Genomic DNA, 21,089 nt, shown 5'->3' on the forward strand with positions numbered 1-21,089 from the left:
GGGAATCAATCCCTGTTCACAGCATTCCCAGAAGGAAAACACTCCGTTTAGTCTGCAATCAGAACCCAGTGTCCTTCACTGAAAACAGGGAGCCGGATCGAGTCCTCACACTGTCCTTATTCCGCTCTGTAATAATCCCACTCCGGACTGTTACCCTGCGGAGAATTACTGTGAATAAAATGATGAATCAATGAACATTTCAGGAATTGAGAGAAGGGACCGTTACCGCGAAAAACAGCCGCTAATTTAGGAGCTGTGAAAATAACAGAATAATAACAGTTTTCAGCACAAAGCGAAGGCAGCTGAGTGAATTCTGGGTCAGTGTTTGGATTACAGGACAGGAGACACAAACGAAAGTTTAAAAGATAATTTATTAGTCACAAGTAGGCTTACATTTAACACTGCAATTAAATTACTGTGAAGAATCATAGAAATCATAGAAACCCTACAGTGCAGAAGGAGGCCATTCGGCCCATCGAGTCTGCACCGACCACAATCCCACCCAGGCCCTACCCCCACATATTTACCCGCTAATCCCTCTAACCGACACATCCCAGGACTCTAAGGGGCAATTGTTAACCTGGCCAATCAACCTAACCCGCACATCTTTGGACTGTGGGAGGAAACCGGAGCACCCGGAGGAAACCCACGCAGACACGAGGAGAATGTGCAAACTCCACACAGACAGTGACCCGAGCCGGGAATCGAACCCGGGACCCCGGAGCTGTGAAGCAGCAGTGCTAACCACTGTGCTACCGTGCCGCCACACTCCGACGCCTGTTCGGGTACACTGAGGGAGAATTTAGCATTCACCCAACTTGCACATCTTTGGACTGTGGGAGAAAACAGGAGCACTTTCCTCTTTCAGAAGAGGAAAGAGGCAGAGGATGGATGTACTGGTCTGGAAACCCAGAGACCTGGGTTCAAATCCCAATGGGGTGGATTCCTAATGGGGCAAATTAGAAGTTTATGGGGTGGCACTGCTGCCTCACAGCGCCAGGAACCTGGGTTTGATTGCTGGCTTCGGTCTTTGTGGAGTCTGCACGCTCTCCCTGTGTTTGCTTGGTTTCCTCCAGGTGCTCTGGTTTCCTCCCACAGTCCAAAGATGTGCGGGTTAGGTGGATTGGCCATGCTAAATTGCCACTTAGTGTCCCGGGATGCATAGTTTAGAGGGATTTGCGGGATAACTATGTGGGGTTACGGGGATCGGACCTGGGTGGGATTGTTGTTGGTGCAGACTTGATGGGCTGAATGGCCTCCTTCAGCACTGTTGGGATTCTATGATTCACCCAGAGGAAATCCAATTAGATTTCCTGACCCAATTGTTGTTGGAATGATGATCAAATAGGATTCGGGAAAAAGGCAGCAAGATTTTTCCTTCCTCCCTTCCATTCTCTGGATTTACACCGGCTGAAAGAACAACGGAAAACGTTATTAGTGATGGAGCAGTAACAGATTATCTTTGGGAAACACATTAAGTTTGAAATTTCCTTGTTATGTAATAGAGCAGAGTGGTTATATTTGTGGCGAGATGGAAGAAACTGTGGAGGAACAGAGAGCCGTGTACAGACATCATTATCAGCTAGTGGACAGGAAGGTAAAGAATAATGTAACAAAGCGAATAGAATATGAAGAATTGGAACTAGTGCTACAGTTATAGAAAACTCTGTTTAGACCCCATTTAGATCACTGCGTTCAGTCTGGACAACACACCTCAAGAAGGTTAGATTGGCCTTGGAGTGGGAGCAACAGAATTTCACCAGTGATACCAGACTCAAATGATGAGGACAGATTGCAAAGACAAGTCCTGTCATTACCTGAATATGGAAGATTAAGGGATGATGTGAGTGAGATGTTTACAATGAATAATTTGACAGGGTACAGAGAGATAAACTATTGGCTTGGAATGGGGAACCTCACCGTAAAATGACAGAGAGGCATTTCAGGGGTAATTTCAGAAAAAGCTTCTTTACAGAGGATGGTGGAAATGTTGAATTGTCCACAAACAATTGTTAAAGCTCCGTTTATCAGGAAATTTCCAAGCTGAAGCAGACAAGTAGCCAGTGATATGAAGGTGGATAATCAGAGATTCTGTAGATAGTTAAACAAGAAAAGAGTTAGCAGAGTGAGCATTGGTTCTATAGAAAGTGCAACTGGGGGATTGATAATGGAAAACAGGGTATTGGCAAATGAATTGATCAGGTGCTTTTCATTGGTGTTCACGATAGGGGATGCAAGTAACATCCCAGAAATAGCTGTAAACCAGCAAATGGAAGGGAGGGAGGAACACAGGAAAATTCCAATCAACAGGGAAAGTGGTATTGAGCAAATTGTCGGGTCGACAGGCTGACAAATTCCTGGGTCTGGATGGACTTCTCGTGAAGGACATGAAATAAGTGGCGAATGAGATAGTTGATGCATTTGTTTTAATTTTGCAAAATTCCCTGGCTTTGGAGAATGTTCCATTAGGTTGAAATATAACAAATGTAATACCTTGATTCAAAAAGGGATGGAGACAGAAAGCAGGAAACTACAGGCTGTTAGCCTAACAGCTGTCATCGGGAAAATGTTAGAAGCCATTCTGAAAGATACTACAGATATTACAACTTGGAAAAAATACAAGGCAATCAGCTCGAGTCAATATGGTTTTCTGAAAGGGAAATCATGTTTAACTAAATTATTGGAGTTTTTTAAAAGAGGCCCATGTGCTGTGAATGGGGAACCGGTTCTTACATTTCCAGAAGACATTTGCCAAAATGCCAGATCAAAGGTTATTGTGTAAAATAAACATTCATGGTTTTGGGCGTAACATTTTGGCATGGATTGATGGTTGGCTAGCTAACAGGTCAAAAAGAGTGAGCACAAATGGTTCTTTTTCTGGGTGGCAGGATCTGATGAGTGGTGTATTCATGCTGGGGCTACAAATTGTTACAATTTATAAAAATTGCTTGGATGAAGGGACTGAAGGTACCGTTGCTAAATTTGCTGACAGCATAAAGATAGATAAGAAATTAATTGTGAAGTATACATAAGGAGGCTTCAAAAGGAAACAGATAGATTAAGTGAGGGCAAAATGTGGCAAATGAGGCAAATTGTGAGGATAAAACAGTGGTTGACAAATGGGAGACTTTCAAAGTTGAGTTGAATGGGATGCCAGCCAGGTACATAGCCACCAGACACACATATGTGGTGTCCAAAGCTAGGATATCCTGGATGTCTAAGGTTATTGACAAGAAAATAAGGAAGAAAAAAAGAGGCATATGATGCATGCTGGAATAATAATAGCAATAGAAATCAGGAAAAACAGCTCAAAATGCAGGAGAGGGGCTAAGGCTGGAATAATGAAGAGGAAGCATGAGGAAATGTTAGCAGGCTGCGCTAATACAAATCATAACATCTTCTTCAAACATATTAATTGTAAAGGATTCGTGAAGGATAGAGTGGGGTTCATAAGGGCCAAGCAGGGTAAACTGCTCACTGCAGCAGAGGGTATGGCAGAGATAGTAAATAAGTACTGTACTTCTGGCTTTACCAAATTAAGAAGTTTAACAACACCAGGTTAAAGTCCAACAGGTTTATTTGGTAGCAAAAGCCACACAAGCTTTCGGAGCTGCAAGCCCCTTCTTCAGGTGAGTGGGAATTCTGTTCACAAACAGAGCATATAAAGACACAAACTCAATTTACATGAATAATGGTTGGAATGCGAATACTTACAACTAATCAAGTCTTTAAGAAACAAAACAACAGCATAAAGATAGATAAGAAATTAATTGTTAAGTATACGTAAGGAGGCTTCAAAAGGAAACAGATAGATTAAGTGAGGGCAAAATGTGGCAAATGAGGCAAATTGCGAGGATAAAACAGTGGTTGACAAATGGGAGACTTTCAAAGTTGAGTTGAATGGGATGCCAGTCAGGTACATAGCCACCAGACACAAATATGCCGTCTTTACCAAATTAGACAATGTGACAATGGCCCAGTTGAAAATGTATGTGTTGATTAACTGAGCTTCATAGTGAGAGTGTGGAATTAACTCTCTCTCAATCGATCATTGTGTGTGGGTGCGGAATTAATCCTGTCTCAATCTATTCGTGTGTGTCAGTGTTGAATTAACTCTCTCTCAATCTATTATTGTGAGAGAGTGTGGAAGTAACTCTCTCAATCTATTACTGAGAGAGAGTGTGGAATTAATTCTCAATCGATCATTGTGTGTGAGTGAGGAAGTAACTCTCAATCTGTTATTGTGTGAGAGTGTGGAATTAACGGTCTCTCAATCTATTACTTGTATGAATGTGGAATTAACTGTCTCTCAATCTATTACTCTATGTCACTGTGGAATTAATTCTCAATCTGTTACATTGTGTCACTGTGGAATTATATCTCAATCTATTACTGTGTCTGAGCGGGGAATTAACTCCCTCTCAATCTTTTACTGTGTGCCAGTGTGTGTGTGCCAGTGTGTGTGTGTGTGCCAGTGTGTGCCAGTGCGCGCGCCTGTGTGTGTGTGTGTGTAAATACCTCAATTTCTTACTGTGTCAGTCTGGAATTAACTCTCTCTGAATCTATTACTATGTGTCGGAGTGGAATTCACTCCCTGTCAATCATTTGTGTGTGTGACTGGGATTAACGGTCCCTCAATCTATTACCTGTGTGAGTGTGGAATTATCTCTCTCTCAATCTCTGTATGTCAGTGTGGAATTACCTCTCTGTCTCAACATATTACTGCACGTCAGTGTGGAATTAACTCTCAATCTATTTGTGTGTGTGTGGGGAATTAACTCTCTCTCAATCTATTACTGTGTGTCAGTGTGGAATAAACTCTCTCAATCTATTACTGTGCGTCTGTGTGGATTCACTCTCTCTCAATTTTTTATTGTGTGAGAGTGTCGATTTATCTCTCTCTCTCACTCTATTACTGTGTGTCAGTGCGGAATTAACTCTCAATCTCTGACTGTGAGAGAGTGTTGAATTAACTCTCTCTCAATCTATTCCTGTGTCAGTGTGGAATTAACTCTCCCTCAATCTATTCCTGTGTCAGTGTGGAATTAACTCTCTCTCAATCTGTTGCTGTGAGAGAGCATGGAATTAACTCTCAATCTATTCCTGTGTGTGAATGTGGAATTAGCTCTCTCTCAATCTATTACAGTGTCAGTGTGGAATTGACTCTTTCTGAATCTATTACTGTGTGGGAACATAGAATAACTCTCTCTCAATCTAATGCTGTGTGTGGGTGTGGAAATAACTCTCTCAATCGATTAGTGTGTCTGAGTGTGGAATTAACTCTCTCTCAATCTATTACTGTGTGAGAGAATGGAAATAACTCTCTCAATTTATTACTGTGTGTCAGTCTGGAATTAACTCTCTCTGAATCTATTACTATGTGTCGGAGTGGAATTCACTCCCTCTCAATTATTTATGTGTGTGACTGTGGGATTAACGGTCCCTCAATCTATTACTTGTATGAGTGTGGAATTAACTCTCTCTCAATCTATAACTGTGTAAGTGTGTGGAATTCTCTCTCTCTCAATCTATTACTGTATGTCACAGTGGAATTAGCTCTCTGTCTCAATCTATTACAGTGTGTGTGTGTTGAATTAACTCTCTCAGTCTATTAGTGTGTGTGAATGTGAAATTAACTCTCTCAATCTATTACCGTGTCTCAGTGTGGAATTATCTCTCTCGTAATCCAAAACAGAGAGAGTGTGGAATTATCTCCCTCTTAATCTATTACTGTATGTCACTGTGGAATTAGCTCCCTGTCTCAATCTATTACAGTGTGTGTGTGTTGAATTAACTCTCTCAATCTATTAGTTTGTGAGAGTGTGGAATTAATTCCCTCTCAATCTATTACTGTGTGACGGTGTGGAATTCACTCTCTCTCAATCATTCATTGTGTGTGACTGTGGGATTAACAGTCTCTCAATCTATTGCTTGGGGTGGTGGTGTTCCTCAGTGCTGGGACCTTTGCTGTTTGTAATATATATAAATGATTTGGAGGAAAATGTAACTGGATTGATGAGTAAGATTGTAGACGACACAAAGGTTGCTGGATTTGTGGATAGCAATGAGGACCATCAGAGGATACAGCAGGATATAGATCAGTTGGAGACTTGGGCGGAGAGATGGCAGATGGAGTTTAATCCGGACAAATGTGAGGTAATGCATTTTGGAAGGTCTAATAGATAGGAAATATACAGTAAATGGCAGAACCCTTAGGAGTATTGATAGGCAAAGGGATCTGGGTGTACAGGTACACAGGTCACGGAAAGTGGCAATGCAGGTGGAGAAGATAGTCAAGAAGGCATACGGCATGCTTGCCTTCATCGGCCGGGGTATTGAGTTTAAAAATTGGCAAGTCATGTTGACGCTTTATAGAACCTTAGAATATAGAACTTGGAATATAGTGTTCAATTCTGTTCGCAACACTACCAGAAGGATGTGGAGGCTTTGGAGAGGGTACAGAAAAGATTTACCAGGATGCTGCCTGGTATGTAGGGCATTAGCTATGAGGAGAGGTTGGAGAAACTTGGTTTGTTCTCACTGGAGTGACGGAGGTTGAGGAGAGACCTGATAGAAGTCTACAAGATTATGAGAAGCATGGACAGAGTGGATAGTGAGAAGCTTTTTCCCAGGGTGGAAGAGTCAATTAATAGGGGGCATAGGTTTAAGGTGCGACGGGCAAGTTTTAAAAGAGATATACGAGGCAGATGTTTTACACAGAGAGTGGTGGGTGCCTGGAACTCGTTGCCGGGGGAGGGAGTGGAAGCGGATACGGTAGTGATTTTTAAGGGGCGTCTTGACAAGTCCATGAATGAGATGGGAATAGAGGGATATGGTCGCCGGAAGCGTAGGGGGCTTCAGTTGAGTCAGACAGCATGGTCGGTGCAGGCTTGGAGGGCCGAAGGGCCTGTTCCTGTGCTGTAATTTTCTTTGTACGAGTGTGGAATTATCTCTCTCTCAATCTATTACTGTATGTCAGTATGAATTTACCTCTCTGTCTCAACATATTACTGTGTGTCAGTGTGGAATTAACTCCCTCTCAATCTATTCCTGTGTGTCGGTGCAGAATTAATACTCTCTCAATCTATTAATGTGTGCGAGAGTGGAAATAACTCTCTCAGTGTATTACTGTGTGGCAGTCTGGAATTAATTCTCTCTCAATCTATTACTGTGTGTGTGTGTGAAATTTACTCTCTCACAATCATTTGTTGTGTATGAGTGTGGGATGAAGAACATAAGAACTAGGAGTAGGAGTAGGCCATCTGTCCCCTCGAGGCTGCTCCGCCAGTCAATAAGATCTTGGCTGATCTTTTTGTGGACTCAGCTCCACTTACCCACCCGCTCACCATAACCCTTAATTCCTTTACTGTTCAAAAATGTATCTATCCTTGCCTTAAGAACATTCAATGAGGTAGCCTCAACTGCTTCACGAGGCAGAGAATTCCACAGATTCACAACCCTCCTCACTTCAGTCCTAAATCTGCTTCCCCTTATTTTGAGGCTATGCCCCCTAGTTCTAGTTTCACCCGCCAGTGGAAACAACTTACCTGCTTCTATCTTGTCTATTCCCTTCATAATCTTATATGTTTCTATAAGATCTCCCCTCATTCTTCTCAATTCCAATGAGTATAGCCCCAGTCTACTCAGTCTCTCCTCATAAGCCAACCCTCTCAACTCTGGAATCAACCTATTGAATTTTCTCTGCATCCCCTCCAATGCCAGTATATCCTTTCTCAAGTAAGGAGACCAAAACTGTACACAGTACTCCAGGTGTGGCCTCACCAGCACCTTATACAGCTGCAACATAACCTCGCTGTTTTTAAACTCCATCCCTCTAGCAATGAAGGACAAAATTCCATTTGCCTTCTTAATTAACTGCTGCACCTGCAAACCAACTCCTTGAGATTCCTGCACAAGGACACCCAGGTCCCTCTGCACAGCAGCATGTTGCAATTTTTAATCATTTAAATTAGAGTCCATTTTGCTGTTATTCCTACCAAAATGGATGACCTCACATTTACCAACATTGTACTCCATCTGCCAGACCCCTGCCCACTCACTTAGATTATCTATATCCCTTTGCAGACTTTCAGCGTCCTCTGCACACTTTGCTCTTCCACCCATCTGAGTGTCATCTGCAAATTTTGACACACTACATTTGGTCTCCAACTCCAAATCATCTATGTAATTCGTAAACAATTGCGGTCCCTACACTGATCCCTGAGGCACACAACTAGTCAATGATCGCCAACCAGAAAAATACCCACTTACCCCCACTCTTTGCTTTCTGTTAGTTAACCAGTCCTCTATCCATGCTAATACATTACCCATAACACTGTGCCACTTTATCTGATGTAGCAGTCTTTGGTGCGGCTCCTTGTCAAATGCCTTCTGGAAATCCAGATACACCACATCTACAGGTTCCCCATTGTCCACTGCACATGTAATGTTCTCAAAGAATTCCAAAAATTAGTCAAACATGACCTGTCCTTTATGAACCCATGCTGCGTCTTACCAATGGGACAATTTATATCCAGATGTCTCGCTATTTCTTCCTTGATGATAGATTTAAGCAATTTCCCTACTACAGAAGTTAAGCTAACCGGCCTATAGTTACCTGCCTTTTGTCTACCTCCTTTTTTAAACAGTGGCGTCACATTTGCTGTTTTCCAATCCGCAAGAACCACCCCAGAGTCCAGCGAATTTTGATAAATTACCACTAGTGCATTTGCTATTCCTCCCGCCATCTCTTTTAGTACCCTGGGATGCATTCCATCAGGACCAGGAGACTTGCCTACATTTAGCCCCCAAAACTTGCCCAACACTACCTCTTTCATGATGATAGTTTCTAGGTTCTCACCTGCCATAGCCTTCCTGTCATTAATTTTTGGCATGTTATTTGTGTCATCCACTGTGAAGACCGACACAAAATACCTGTTCAATACCTCAGCCATTTTCTCATTTCCAGTTATTACATCCCCCTTCTCGTCCTCTAAAGAACCAATGTTTACTTTTGCCACTCTTTTTCATTTTATATATTATAATGGATTTTAACGGTCTCTCACTCTGTTACTGTGAGTCGGTGTGGAATTAACTCTCTCTCAATCTATTATTGTGTGTGTGTGGAATTAACTCTCTCTCAATCTATTAGTGTGTCAGTCCAGAATTAATTCCCTCTCCATCTATTACTGTGTGTCAGTGTGGAATTAACTATCTCTCAATTACTATGTGTGAATATGGAATTAACTCTCTCTCTCAATCTATTACAGTGTGAGACTGTGGAATTAACGCTCTCTCAATCTATTGCTGTGTGAGAGTGTGGAATTAACGCACTCTCAATCTATTACAGTGTGTCTTTGTAGAATTAACTCTCTCTCAATCTATTACTGTATGACAACCTGGAATTAACTCTCAATCTATTCCTGAGTCTGAATATGGATTATCTCTCTCTCTCAATCTATTACTGTCTGTCAGTGTGAAATTAACTCTCTGTGTCAATCTATTAGTGTGTGTCAGTGTCCAATTAACTGTCTCAATCTATTACGGTGTGACAGTGCAATGGAATTAACTCCCTCTCAATCTATTACTGTGTGTCAGTGTGGAATTAACTCTCTAATTCTATTACTGTGTGGGAATGTGGAATTATCTCTCTCTCAATCTATTACTGTGTGTCAGTGTGGAATTAACTCTCAGTCTATTGCTGTGTATCAAGAACAAAGAGCAATACAGCACAGGAACAGGCCCTTCGGCCCTCCAAGCCCGTGCCGCTCCCTGGTCCAAACTAGACCATTCTTTTGTATCCCTCCATTCCCACTCCGTTCATATGGCTGTCTCGATAAGTCTTAAACGTTCCCAGTGTGTCCGCCTCCACCACCTTGCCTGGCAGCGCATTCCAAGCCCCCACCACCCTCTGTGGAAAATATGTCCTTCTGATATCTGTGTTAAACCTCCCCCCCTTCACCTTGAACCTATGACCCCTCGTGAACGTCACCACCAACCTGGGGAAAAGCTTCCCACCGTTCACCCTATCTATGCCTTTCATAATTTTATACACCTCTATTAAGTCTCCCCTCATCCTCCGTCTTTCCAGGGAGAACAACCCCAGTTTACCCAATCTCTCCTCATAGCTAAGCCCCTCCATACCAGGCAACATCCTGGTAAACCTCCTCTGTACTCTCTCCAAAGCCTCCACATCCTTCTGGTAGTGTGGCGACCAGAAATGGACGCAGTATTCCAAATGCGGCCGAACCAACGTTCTATACATCTGCAACATCAGACCCCAACTTTTATACTCTATAAAGTCCTATAAAGGCAAGCATGCCATATGCCTTCTTCACCACCTTCTCCACCTGTGACGTCACCTTCAAGGATCTGTGGACTTGCACACCCAGGTCCCTCTGCGTATCTACACCCTTTATGGTTCTGCCATTTATCGTATAGCTCCTCCCTACATTATTTCTACCAAAATGCATCGCTTCGCATTTATCAGGATTGAACTCCATCTGCCATTTCTTTGCCCAAATTTCCAGCCTATCTATATCCTTCTGTAGCTTCTAACAATGCTCCTCACTATCTGCAAGTCCTGCCAATTTTGTGTCGTCCGCAAACTTACTGATCACCCCAGTTACACCTTCTTCCAGATCGTTTATATAAATCACAAACAGCAGAGGTCCCAATACAGAGCCCTGCGGAACACCACTAGTCACAGGCCTCCAGCCTGAAAAAGACCCTTCCACTTCCACCTCTGTGTTCTGTGACCAACGTAAGAAGTCTCACAACACCAGGTTAAAGTCCAACAGGTTTATTTGGTAGCAAATACCATAAGCTTTCGGAGCAATGCTCCTTCGTCAGATGGAGTGGTCTCTGTTCTCAAACAGGGGACAGACACAGAAATCAAATTACAGAATACTGATTAGAATGCAAATCTCTACAGCCAGCCAGGTCTTAAATGCACAGACAATGTGGGTGGAGGGAGCATTCAACACAGGTTAAAGAGATGTGTATTGTCTCCAGACAGTACAGCTTGTGAAATTGTGCAAGTCCAGGAGTCAAGCTGTGGGGGATACTGATAATGTGACATAAATCCAGCATCCCGGGTTGGACCGTCCTCATGTGTGCGAAACTTGGCTATCAGTTTCTGCTCAGTGACTCTGCGCTGTCGTGTGTCGTGAAGGCCGCCTTGGAGAACGCTTACCTGAAGATCCAAGGCTGAATGCCCGCGACTGCTGAAGTGCTCCCCCACAGGAAGAGAACAGTCTTGCCTGGTGATTGTCGAGCGGTGTTCATTCATTCGTTGTCGTCGCGTCTGCATGGTTTCCCCAATGTACCATTCCTCGGAACATCCTTTCTTGCAGCGTATCAGGTAGACAACGTTGGCCGAGTTGCAAGAGTAGGTACCATGTACCTGGTAGATGGTGTTCTCACGTGAGATGATGGCATCCGTGTTGATGATCCGGCACGTCTTGCAGAGGTTGCTGTGGCAGGGTTGTGTGGTGTCATGGTCATTGTTCTCCTGAAGGCTGGGTAGTTTGCTGCGGACAATGGTCTGTTTGAGGTTGCGTGGTTGTTTGAAGGCAAGAAGTGGGGGTGTGGGGATGGCCTTGGCGAGATGTTCGTCTTCATCAATGACATGTTGAAGGCTCCGGAGGAGATGCCGTAGCTTCTCCGCTCCGGGGAAGTACTGGACGACGAAGGGTACTCTGTCCACCATGTCCCGTCTTTGTCTTCTGAGGAGGTCGGTGCGGTGTTTCGCTGTGGCATGTCGGAACTGTTGATCGATGAGTCGAGCGCCATATCCTGTTCTTATGAGGGCATCTTTCAGCGTCTGGAGGTGTCTGTTGCGATCCTCCTCATCCGAGCAGATCCTGTGTATTCGGAGGGCTTGTCCGTAGGGGATGGCTTATTTTACGTGTTTCGGGTGGAAGCTGGAGAAGTGGAGCATCATGAGGTTATCCGTGGGCTTGCGGTACAGTGAGGTGCTGAGGTGACCGTCCTTAATGGAGATGCATGCGTCCAAGAATGCAACCGATTCCGGAGAGTAGTCCATGGTGAGTCTGATGGTGGGATGGAACTTGTTGATGTCATCATATAGTTGTTTCAGTGATTGCTCACCATGACTCCAAAGGAAGAAAATGTCATTGATGTATCTAGTGTATAGCATCGGTTGAAGGTCCTGTGCGGTGAAGAAGTCTTGTTCGAACCTGTGCATGAAGATGCTGGCATATTGAGGTGCGAATTTTGTCCCCATGGCTGTTCCGTGTGTCTGGATGAAGAACTGGTTGTTGAAAGTGAAGATATTGTGATCCAGGATGAAGCGGATGAGTTGTAAAATTGCATCTGGAAACTGGCAGTTGACGGCATTGAGTACTGAGGCCGTTGCAGCAATGCCATCATCGTGGGGGATGCTGGTGTAGAGTGCCGAGACATCCATTGTGACGAGGAGTGCTCCTGGTTCAACTGCTCCATGTGTGTTGAGTTTCTGTAGGAAGTCCGTAGTGTCGCGACAAAAGCTGGGGGTTCTTTGTACAATGGGTTTCAAGATGCCCTCGACATAGCCAGAGAGGTTCTCGCACAGGGTTCCGTTTCCTGAAACGATGGGACGGCCGGGTGTGTTTGCCTTGTGTATTTTTGGGAGGCAGTAGAGATCTCCAACGCGTTGAGTACGTGGGATGAGAGCACGGAGGGTGCTCTGAAGGTCCGGATCAAAGGTTTTGATCAGAGTGTTGAGTTGACGGGTGTGTTCTTTGGTCGGATCTGTGGGTAACTGTCCGTAGTGTTCCTCGTTGTTCAGTTGTCGGTACACTTCTTTGCAGTAATCCGTTCTGTTCAGTATGACGATGGCCCCTCCTTTGTCTGCTGGTTTGATGACAATGTTGCGGTTGGTCTTGAGAGCGTGGATGGCGTTGCGTTGTGCTTGGGTGATGTTCGGTGCTGTCTTGTGAGTGCGGCTGATGAATTTGGTGTTGACGCACCTCCTGATGGCTTGGGCATACATGTCAAGTCGAGGGCAGCGGCCTTCTGGAGGAGTCCAATTCGACTTTTTCCTCTTCGGTTGCACTGCGGGTCTCTCTGTCTGCTGTTCCGGTTCATTAGCTGTCTCATTGTGTTCGCTGTTGGCCTCTTGGGGTTTGTGGAAGAACTCCCGCAGCCTCATTCGCCTGATGAATTCCTCTGTGTCCGCTGCGAGACTGATGGGGTCTATTTTGGTAGTGGGGCAAAAGTTGAGCCCTCGGCTGAGAACTTCGTTTTCATCTGGCTGAAGTGTGTAGTCCGATAGGTTGACAATGGACTTTCCTGCAGTGGTACTGTTTTCTACTGTGGTACCGGGGGAGGCTTGGTTGCTGCTGGTGGTGATGCCGAGTTTCTCAAGTTTCCTGTTCTTGGTGTGCATGTAGATGGTGTAGTTCCTTTGTGCCAAGCCAGTTCTCCACCCATCTTGCCACCTCCCCCTTTATCCCATGAGATCCAATAGATAGTGTGGAATTAACCCTCTCTCAATCTATTACTGTGTGTCAGTGTCCAATTAACTGTCTCAATCTATTACGGTGTGACAGTGCAATGAACTCTTTCACAATCCATTACTGTGTGTTAGTGAGGAACTAAAACTCTCTCAATCAATTACTATGTGTGAGTGTGGAATTAACTCCCAATCTATTACTGTGTTTGAGTGTGGAATTGACTCTCTCTCAATCTATTACTGTGTGTCAGTGTGGAATTAACTCATACAGCAATAGATTGAGTGTTAATTCCACACTGATACACAGCAATAGATTGAATCAGTGTGGAATTAACTCTCTCTCAATCTATTACTGTGTGGCAGTGTGGAATTAACTCTCTCAATCTATTAGTGTTGGGAATGTGGAATTATCTCTCTCTCAATCTATTACTGTGTGTCAGTGTGGAATTAACTCCCAGTCTATAACTGTGTGAGAGTGTATAATTCTTGCTCTCAATCTATTACTGTGTGTACGTGTGGAATTATCTCTCTCTCAATCTATTGCTGTGCGTCAGTGTGGAATTATCTCTCTCTCAATCTATTGCTGTGTGTCAGTATGGAATTAACTGTCTCAATCTATTACAGTGTGACAGTGCAACTAAGTCTCTCGCAATCTATTAGTGTATGAGTGTGTGGAATTAACTCTCTCTCAATCTCTTACTGTATGTGAGTATGGAATTAACACACTCTCAACCTATTACTGTGTGTGTGTTGTGTGGAATTAACTCTCAATCTGTTACAGTGCGAGAGTGTGGAAATAACTCTCTCTCTGATCTATTACTGTGTGTTAGTGTGGAATTAACTCTCAATCTATTACTATGCATGAATGTGGAATTAACTGTCCCTCGATCTATTACAGTGTGTCAGTGTGGAATTAACTCTGTCTCAATCTATTATTGTGTGTGAGCGTGGAATTAACTCTGCATCTATTCCTGTGTGTGAATGTGGAATTAACTCTCTCCCAATCTATTACAGTGTGAGAGTGTTGAATTAACTCTCTCTCAATTACTATGTGAGAGTGTGGAATTAACTCTCTCTCATTCTAGTATTGTGTGTGGAATTAACTCCCTCTCAATCACTTAGTGTGAGTGTGTGGAATTAACTCTCTCTCAATTTATTACTGTGTGTGAGCGTGGAATTAACTCCCAATCTATTACTGTGTATGAATGTGGAATTAACTCTCTCTCAATCTATTGCTGTGTGTCAGTGTGGAATTAAGAACAAAGAACAAAGAAAATTACAGCACAGGAACATGCCCTTCGGCCCTGCACCGACCTTGCTGCCCAACTGAACAAAAACCCCCGACCCTTCCAGGGACCATATCCCGCTATTCCCATCCTATTCATGTATTTGTCCAGACGCCCCATAAAACTCACTATTGTATCTGCTTCAACCACCTTCCCCGGCAGTGAGTTCCAGGCACCCACCACCCTCTGTGTAAAAAACTTGCCTCATACATCTCCTTTAAACCTTGCCCCTCGCACCTTAAACCGATGCCCCCCAGTAATTGACTCTTCCACCATGGGAAAAAGCTTCTGACTATCCACTCTGTCCATGCCCCTCATAATCTTGTAGCCTTCCATCAGGTCGCCGCTCAACCTCTGTCATTCCAGAGAGAACAAACCAAGTTTCTCCAACCTCTCCTCACAGCTAATATCCTCCATACCAGCCAACATCCTGGTAAGTCTTTGCTGTACCCTCTCCAAAGTCTCCACATCCTTCTGGGAGTGTGGCGACCAGAATTGAAAACTATATTCCAAATGCAGCCTAACTAAGATTCTATAAAGCTGCAGCATGACTTGCCAATTTTTAAACTCAATCCCCCGGCCGATGAAGGTAAGCATGCCGTATGCCTTCTTGACTACCTTCTCCACCTGCATTGCCACTTTCAGTGACCTGTGTACCTGTACACCCTTTGCCTATCAATACTCCTAAGGGTTCTGCCATTGACTGTATATTTCCTATCTGTATTAGACCATCCAAAATGCATTACCTCACATTTGTCTGGATTAAACTAAACTCCATCTGCCATCTCTCCGTCCAAGCCCCCAACCTATCTATATCCTGCTGTATCCTCTGATGGTGCTCATCGCTATCTGCAAATCCACCAACCTTTGTGTTGTTCGCAAACTAACTAATCAAACCAGTTGCATTTTCCTCCAAATCAGTTATATATATATTACGAACAGCAAAGGTCGCAGCACTGATCCCTGAGGAACGCCAATTGTCACAGTCCTCCATTCAGAATCGCACCCTTCCACTGCTACCCTCTGTCTGCTATGACCAAGCCAGTTCTGTATCCACCTTGCCAGCTCACCTCTGATCCCTTGCGACTTCACCTTCTGCACCAGTCTGCCATGAGGGACCTTGTCAAAGGCCTTACTGAAGTCCATGTAGACAACATCCATTGCCCTACCCTCATCAATCATCTTCGTCACTTCCTCAAAAAACTCGATCAAGTTAGTGAGACATGACCAGCCCTTCACAAAACCATATTGTCTCTCGCAAATACATCCACTAATTTCCAAGTGGCAGTAAGTCCTGTAGCCAGTGAGGATACAAAAATTTCTCTCAAGGCCCCAGCAATTTCCTCCCTTGCCTCTCCCAGTATTTTGGGGTATATCCCATCAGGCCCTGGGGACTTGTCTACCTTAATATTCCTCAAGAACCCCAACACTTGATCTCAACATGACTCAAACGATCGACACATCCTTTCCCAGATTCATTATCCACCAAGTCCTTCTCTTTGGTGAATACTGACACAATGAACTCATTGAATACCTCACCCATTTCCTCTGGCTCCACGCATAGATTTCCTCCTTTGTCCTTGAGTGGGCCAACTCTCTCCCTGGCTATCCTCTTGCTCTTTATATATGTATAAAAAGCCTTGGTATTTTCCTTAATCCTGCTGGGCAATGATTTTTTGTGACCCCGTTTAGCCCTATATTAACTCTCTCTCCGATCTATTACTGTGTGCCAGTGTGGAATTAACTCTCCCTCAATCTATTAAAGTGTCAGCGTGGAATTAACTCTCTCTCTCTATCTATTATTGTGTCCGTGTGCAATTAACTCTCTCAATCTATTTTTGTGTCCGAGTGTGGAATTAACTCTCTCAATTTATTACTGTGTGAAAGTGTGGAATTAACTCTCTCTCAATCTATTACTGTGTGTGAGCATTGAATTAACTCACTCTCAATCTATTCCTGTGTCAGTGTGGAATTCACTCTCTCGCAATCTATTACAGTGTGTACGTGTGGAATTAACTCCCTCTCAATCTGTTGCTGTGTGAGAGCATGGAATTAACTCTCAATCTATTCCTGTGTGTGAATGTGGAATTGACTCTCTCTCAATCTATTACGGTGTCAGTGTGAAATTAACTCTTTCTGAATCTATTACTGTGTGGGAACATAGAATAACTCCCTCTCAATCTAATGCTTAGTGTGTCTGAATGTGGAATTAACTCTCTCTCAATCTATTACTGCGCATGAGTGTGGAATTAACATTTTCTCAATCTATTACTGTGTGAGAGTGTGGAATTAACGCTGTCAGCCATTCTCTGTTCATGTGTTTCAGTATGGAATGACATCAGTTCATCTATATTAGTGAATGCGAGGATGGAATTAAATCTGTATTTGTTATTCACTATTACTGAATGTGAGTGGGACATTAACTCTCTGTCCATCGCTGTTATAGCATGTGAGAGTGGAATTAACTGTCAGTCTTGGTTATTGTGTATGAATGTAGCATTAACTCTTGCTCAGTAGAATTGAATGTGTAATTAACTCTGGCTGTGTTACTGTATGTTAGTGTGGAATTGATTCTCTATCCTTTAATCACCATCACTGTATTTTTGTTTGGAATTACCGTTGTGGCAATCTCTGTTACTGCATCTGAATGTGTAATTCACTCCCTATCTATCAATAATAATGTGTGAAATTATCTCACTGTCTGTCAGTCTCTGTTACTGCATGGAAGTGGGTCACTGTCAGCTTAGCAAACTGCTGCTTGCAGAGAGCCACATGGATCAGCGCTGGGTTCTCAGCTATTTACAATCTATATTAATGGCCCAGATGAAGGGACAGACCATCACCAAATTTTCAGACAATACATAAATAGGTGGGGAAGTAGGTTGTGAGGAGGACACAAAGAGTCTGTAAGGAGATATAGCGAGGTTAAGTGAATGGACACAAATTTGTCAGGTAGGATACAATGCAGGAAAATGTGAGGCTTTCCACTTCAGTGGGAAGGATGGAAAGGCAGAACATTATTTAAATAGAGGGGGAGATACAGCAGATTGATCCAGAAAAGGAGGAAATAACTCTAATTATAAGTACATGTGTGGAGTATCAAAGTAGGGAAATGTTGCTACAAATACATGATATTGCTGAGTTTAAAGGTTTTCTCTGATTTAAAGAGGGAAATACTTGTATTGGAAGCAGTGAAGATTCACTCGGCTGATTGCTGAGATATCTTATGAGGAAAGTTCAATCAATGAGCCGATCTCAGAAGTTGAGAAGAATGAGAGATGATCAGATTGAAACATTGAAGGATCTGAGGGAATTGGACAGGGTAGATATTGAGAGGAATGTTTTCATTTGTGGGCAAAATTAAAACAAGAGGACACAGTTTAAAAATAAAGTATGCCCCACTTAAGATGGAGATGAGAAGAAATTTCTCCTCTCAAAATGTCCTTAATTTGTGGAATTTAATAGATTCCATCCTAAGTTAGAAAGAGTTTTGATCTACACGAGAGACAGGGTTATGGGGCAGGCAATTAAATGGAGTTGATGCCATAATAACATTAACCATGATCTTACCGAATGGTGGGGGAACCCTAAAGAACAAATTGCCTTCTGCTGCTCCTGCTTCTTATGTTCTGATTTGATGTCAATGTGGGACTAACTCACTGTCTGTCAGGCTCTGTTCCAGTATTTCAGTGTGAAATTAACTCAAGTTTGATACTGCATATGAGTGCAGAACTGATTTGCTATCCATTACTTATTTTATATGAGAGTGCAATGTCTCTGCCAGTCTCTGTTCCTGTACAGGAAATTTTGATGAGAAATGTTTGGGCTCGACTGGTCTCAAATGAACTCAGGGTTAAACCCATCAGCTTTTCCTTCATCAACACTCCAGTTCACAGCCAGCCAACAAGAACGTACCTTCACAGAACATCCACCCTCATTCCAAAGGGTTCTTCATTTGTCTATTTCAGGCCTCAGTTTTCTGAACAGCTGCAATATTTCACCGGTAAAATCATGTGGACACTGAACATCTGAAACAAAGTAAAAATTCTGGAATGACTCAACAGGTCAGAGAGAAACAGAGTTCATGTTTCAGCTCTCTGACAATTGGCTTGCAATAAAACACTTACTGATATCTGTGAAAGACAGCAGCCATTAATTCCCACATGATGAATTAATGGTGCAGTGGTATTGTCACTGGACCATGATCCAGTGGTGATATCACCACAACAGAGTGACATTTGAGCTCAATAAACATCTGGAATTAAAGGTCTAATGATGGCCATTTCATCAAAACCCACTTGATTCACTGATGTCCCTTGAGGCAAGCAAATCTGCCTCTTCTGGCCTACATGTGACTCCAGACACACAGCAATGTGTTTGACTCTTAAATGCCCTCTGAAATGGCCTGACAAGCCACTCAGTTCAAAGGTAATTAGTGCAATGAATGCTGGCCAAGCCAGTGACGCACACATCACATGAATGAATAAAAATAATTATCTGCACCCAGAAAGCGCTCCATCCAACACACTGACTTGCCCAGGCACTGAGAGTGGGCATGCTGCCCAGGGGCAGCCGCGGGGCAACCGGTGCAGGAACTTTTCCCACTGCCACTTGTCTCCCATTCCACCAAGCTGCCTGTGTCCTTTTGAAGTTTCCCACTTTCCTCCTCACAGCTGCCAATGCCTCCAAGTTTGGTGGCGTGTGGAAATAAAGAACAAAGAACAGTACAGCACAGGAAACAGGCCCTTCGGCCCTCCAAGCCTGTGCCGCTCCATGGTCCAACTAGACCAATCGTTTGTATCCCTCCATTCCCAGGCTGCTCATGTGACTATCCAGCGAAGTCTTAAACGATGTCAGCGTGCCTGCCTCCACCACCCTACTTGGCAGCGCATTCCAGGCCCCCACCACCCTCTGTGTAAAAAACGTCCCTCTGATATCTGAGTTATACTTCGCCCCTCTCACCTTGAGCCCGTGACCCCCTCGTGATCGTCACCTCTGACCTGGGAAAAAGCTTCCCACTGTTCACCCTATCTATACCCTTCATAATCTTGTACACCTCTATTAGATCTCCCCTCATTCTCCGTCTTTCCAGGGAGAACAACCCCAGTTTACCCAATCTCTCCTCATAGCTAAGACCCTCCATACCAGGCAACATCCTGGTAAACCTTCTCTGCACTCTCTCTAACGCCTCCACGTCCTTCTGGTAGTGCGGCGACCAGAACTGGACGCAGTACTCCAAATGTCGCCTAACCAGCGTTCTATACAGCTGCATCATCAGACTCCAGCTTTTATACTCTATACCCCGTCCTATAAAGGCAAGCATACCATATGCCTTCTTCACCACCTTCTCCACTGTGTTGCCACCTTCAAGGATTTGTGGACTTGCATACCTAGGTCCCTCTGTGTTTCTATACTCCTGATGACTCTGCCATTTATTGTATAACTCCTCCCTCCATTATTTCTTCCAAAATGCATCACTTCGCATTTATCCGGGTTAAACTCCATCTGCCACCTCTCCGCCCAATTTTCCAGCCTATCTACATCCTGCTGTATTGCCCGACAATGCTCTTCGCTGTCCGCAAGTCCAGCCATCTTCGTGTCATCCGTAAACTTGCTTATTACACCAGTTACACCTTCTTCCAAATCATTTATATATATCACTCAAATGTTGAGCTTGTGTCCTGTACACCAAGGTGTGTGTCATTAATATATATCAGGAAGAGCAGGGCTCCTAACACCGAGCCCTGGGGAACTCCACTGGAAACCTTCCTCCAGTCTGACAAACAACCATTAACCACTGCTCTCTGTTTCCTCTCACTCACACTGTTCCATATGGGGCGGTGAGAATGGCCTCGCTGCACCATCCGCTTCATGGTGCCGCGCCCCCGGCTCCCTCGCCGCACGTCCGCCGAGCCCGGCGGCTTTGATTCGGGCTCTGAGACTCGCCGTTGTTGCGCCTGCACAGTTCCGCTCAGCTTCCGGGTGCTGCTCCGCGCAGACAGGCGGCCTCCGGGGCGGAGCCTCCCGACGCCTGCGCAGTGCGGATCATTCTGAATGAGATAGATCGTATTCACGCTCGCGGCGCATCTTGGGTTACACTGCCCACCATTTCATGGAATAATACAGCATATGGGGTTTATTTAAACCCATCGGAATTCTGCCAGAGATTTCGTAGCGAATCCGTCCCATTTCCTCTTTATGCCCTAAAATTCGCCCTTTAAAACGTTTTTTCTCCAACTGCTCTTTGAAAAAATGTTGCATTAGATTCCCCAGTTTTTTGGACAGTGTATTCAGGATTCACAGAAACTAGCGACCTATGTAAGTTAACATGTGTTTGCTCAAAATAT

At 43.9% G+C, this 21,089-nt stretch overlaps 2 protein-coding genes and 1 long non-coding RNA gene across 3 annotated transcripts in view; all 3 read right to left on the bottom strand.

The window, feature by feature from the left end:
• Window positions 1-20,959, bottom strand: LOC144482319 (uncharacterized). The gene is made up of 3 exons (XR_013495935.1): window positions 20,565-20,959; window positions 18,658-18,770; window positions 1-168 (listed from the first exon to the last, which is right to left on the bottom strand). It is a non-coding gene; the product is annotated as an uncharacterized LOC144482319 (long non-coding RNA).
• The window catches only part of LOC144482316 (uncharacterized), a 233,002-nt gene that overhangs the window by 777 nt on the left and 211,136 nt on the right, over window positions 1-21,089 (bottom strand). The window lies entirely within an intron of this gene.
• LOC144482337 (uncharacterized) lies at window positions 533-16,285 on the bottom strand. The gene is made up of 3 exons (XM_078201506.1): window positions 16,277-16,285; window positions 11,195-11,599; window positions 533-1,410 (listed from the first exon to the last, which is right to left on the bottom strand). Exons 1-3 carry the CDS (start codon window positions 16,283-16,285, stop codon window positions 1,402-1,404), a joined length of 423 nt encoding a protein of 140 aa, XP_078057632.1. The 3' UTR covers window positions 533-1,401.

The sequence above is a fragment of the Mustelus asterias genome, unplaced genomic scaffold (genome assembly GCF_964213995.1).
Source record: "Mustelus asterias unplaced genomic scaffold, sMusAst1.hap1.1 HAP1_SCAFFOLD_35, whole genome shotgun sequence".
In the NCBI taxonomy this organism is placed as follows: Eukaryota; Metazoa; Chordata; class Chondrichthyes; order Carcharhiniformes; family Triakidae; genus Mustelus; species Mustelus asterias.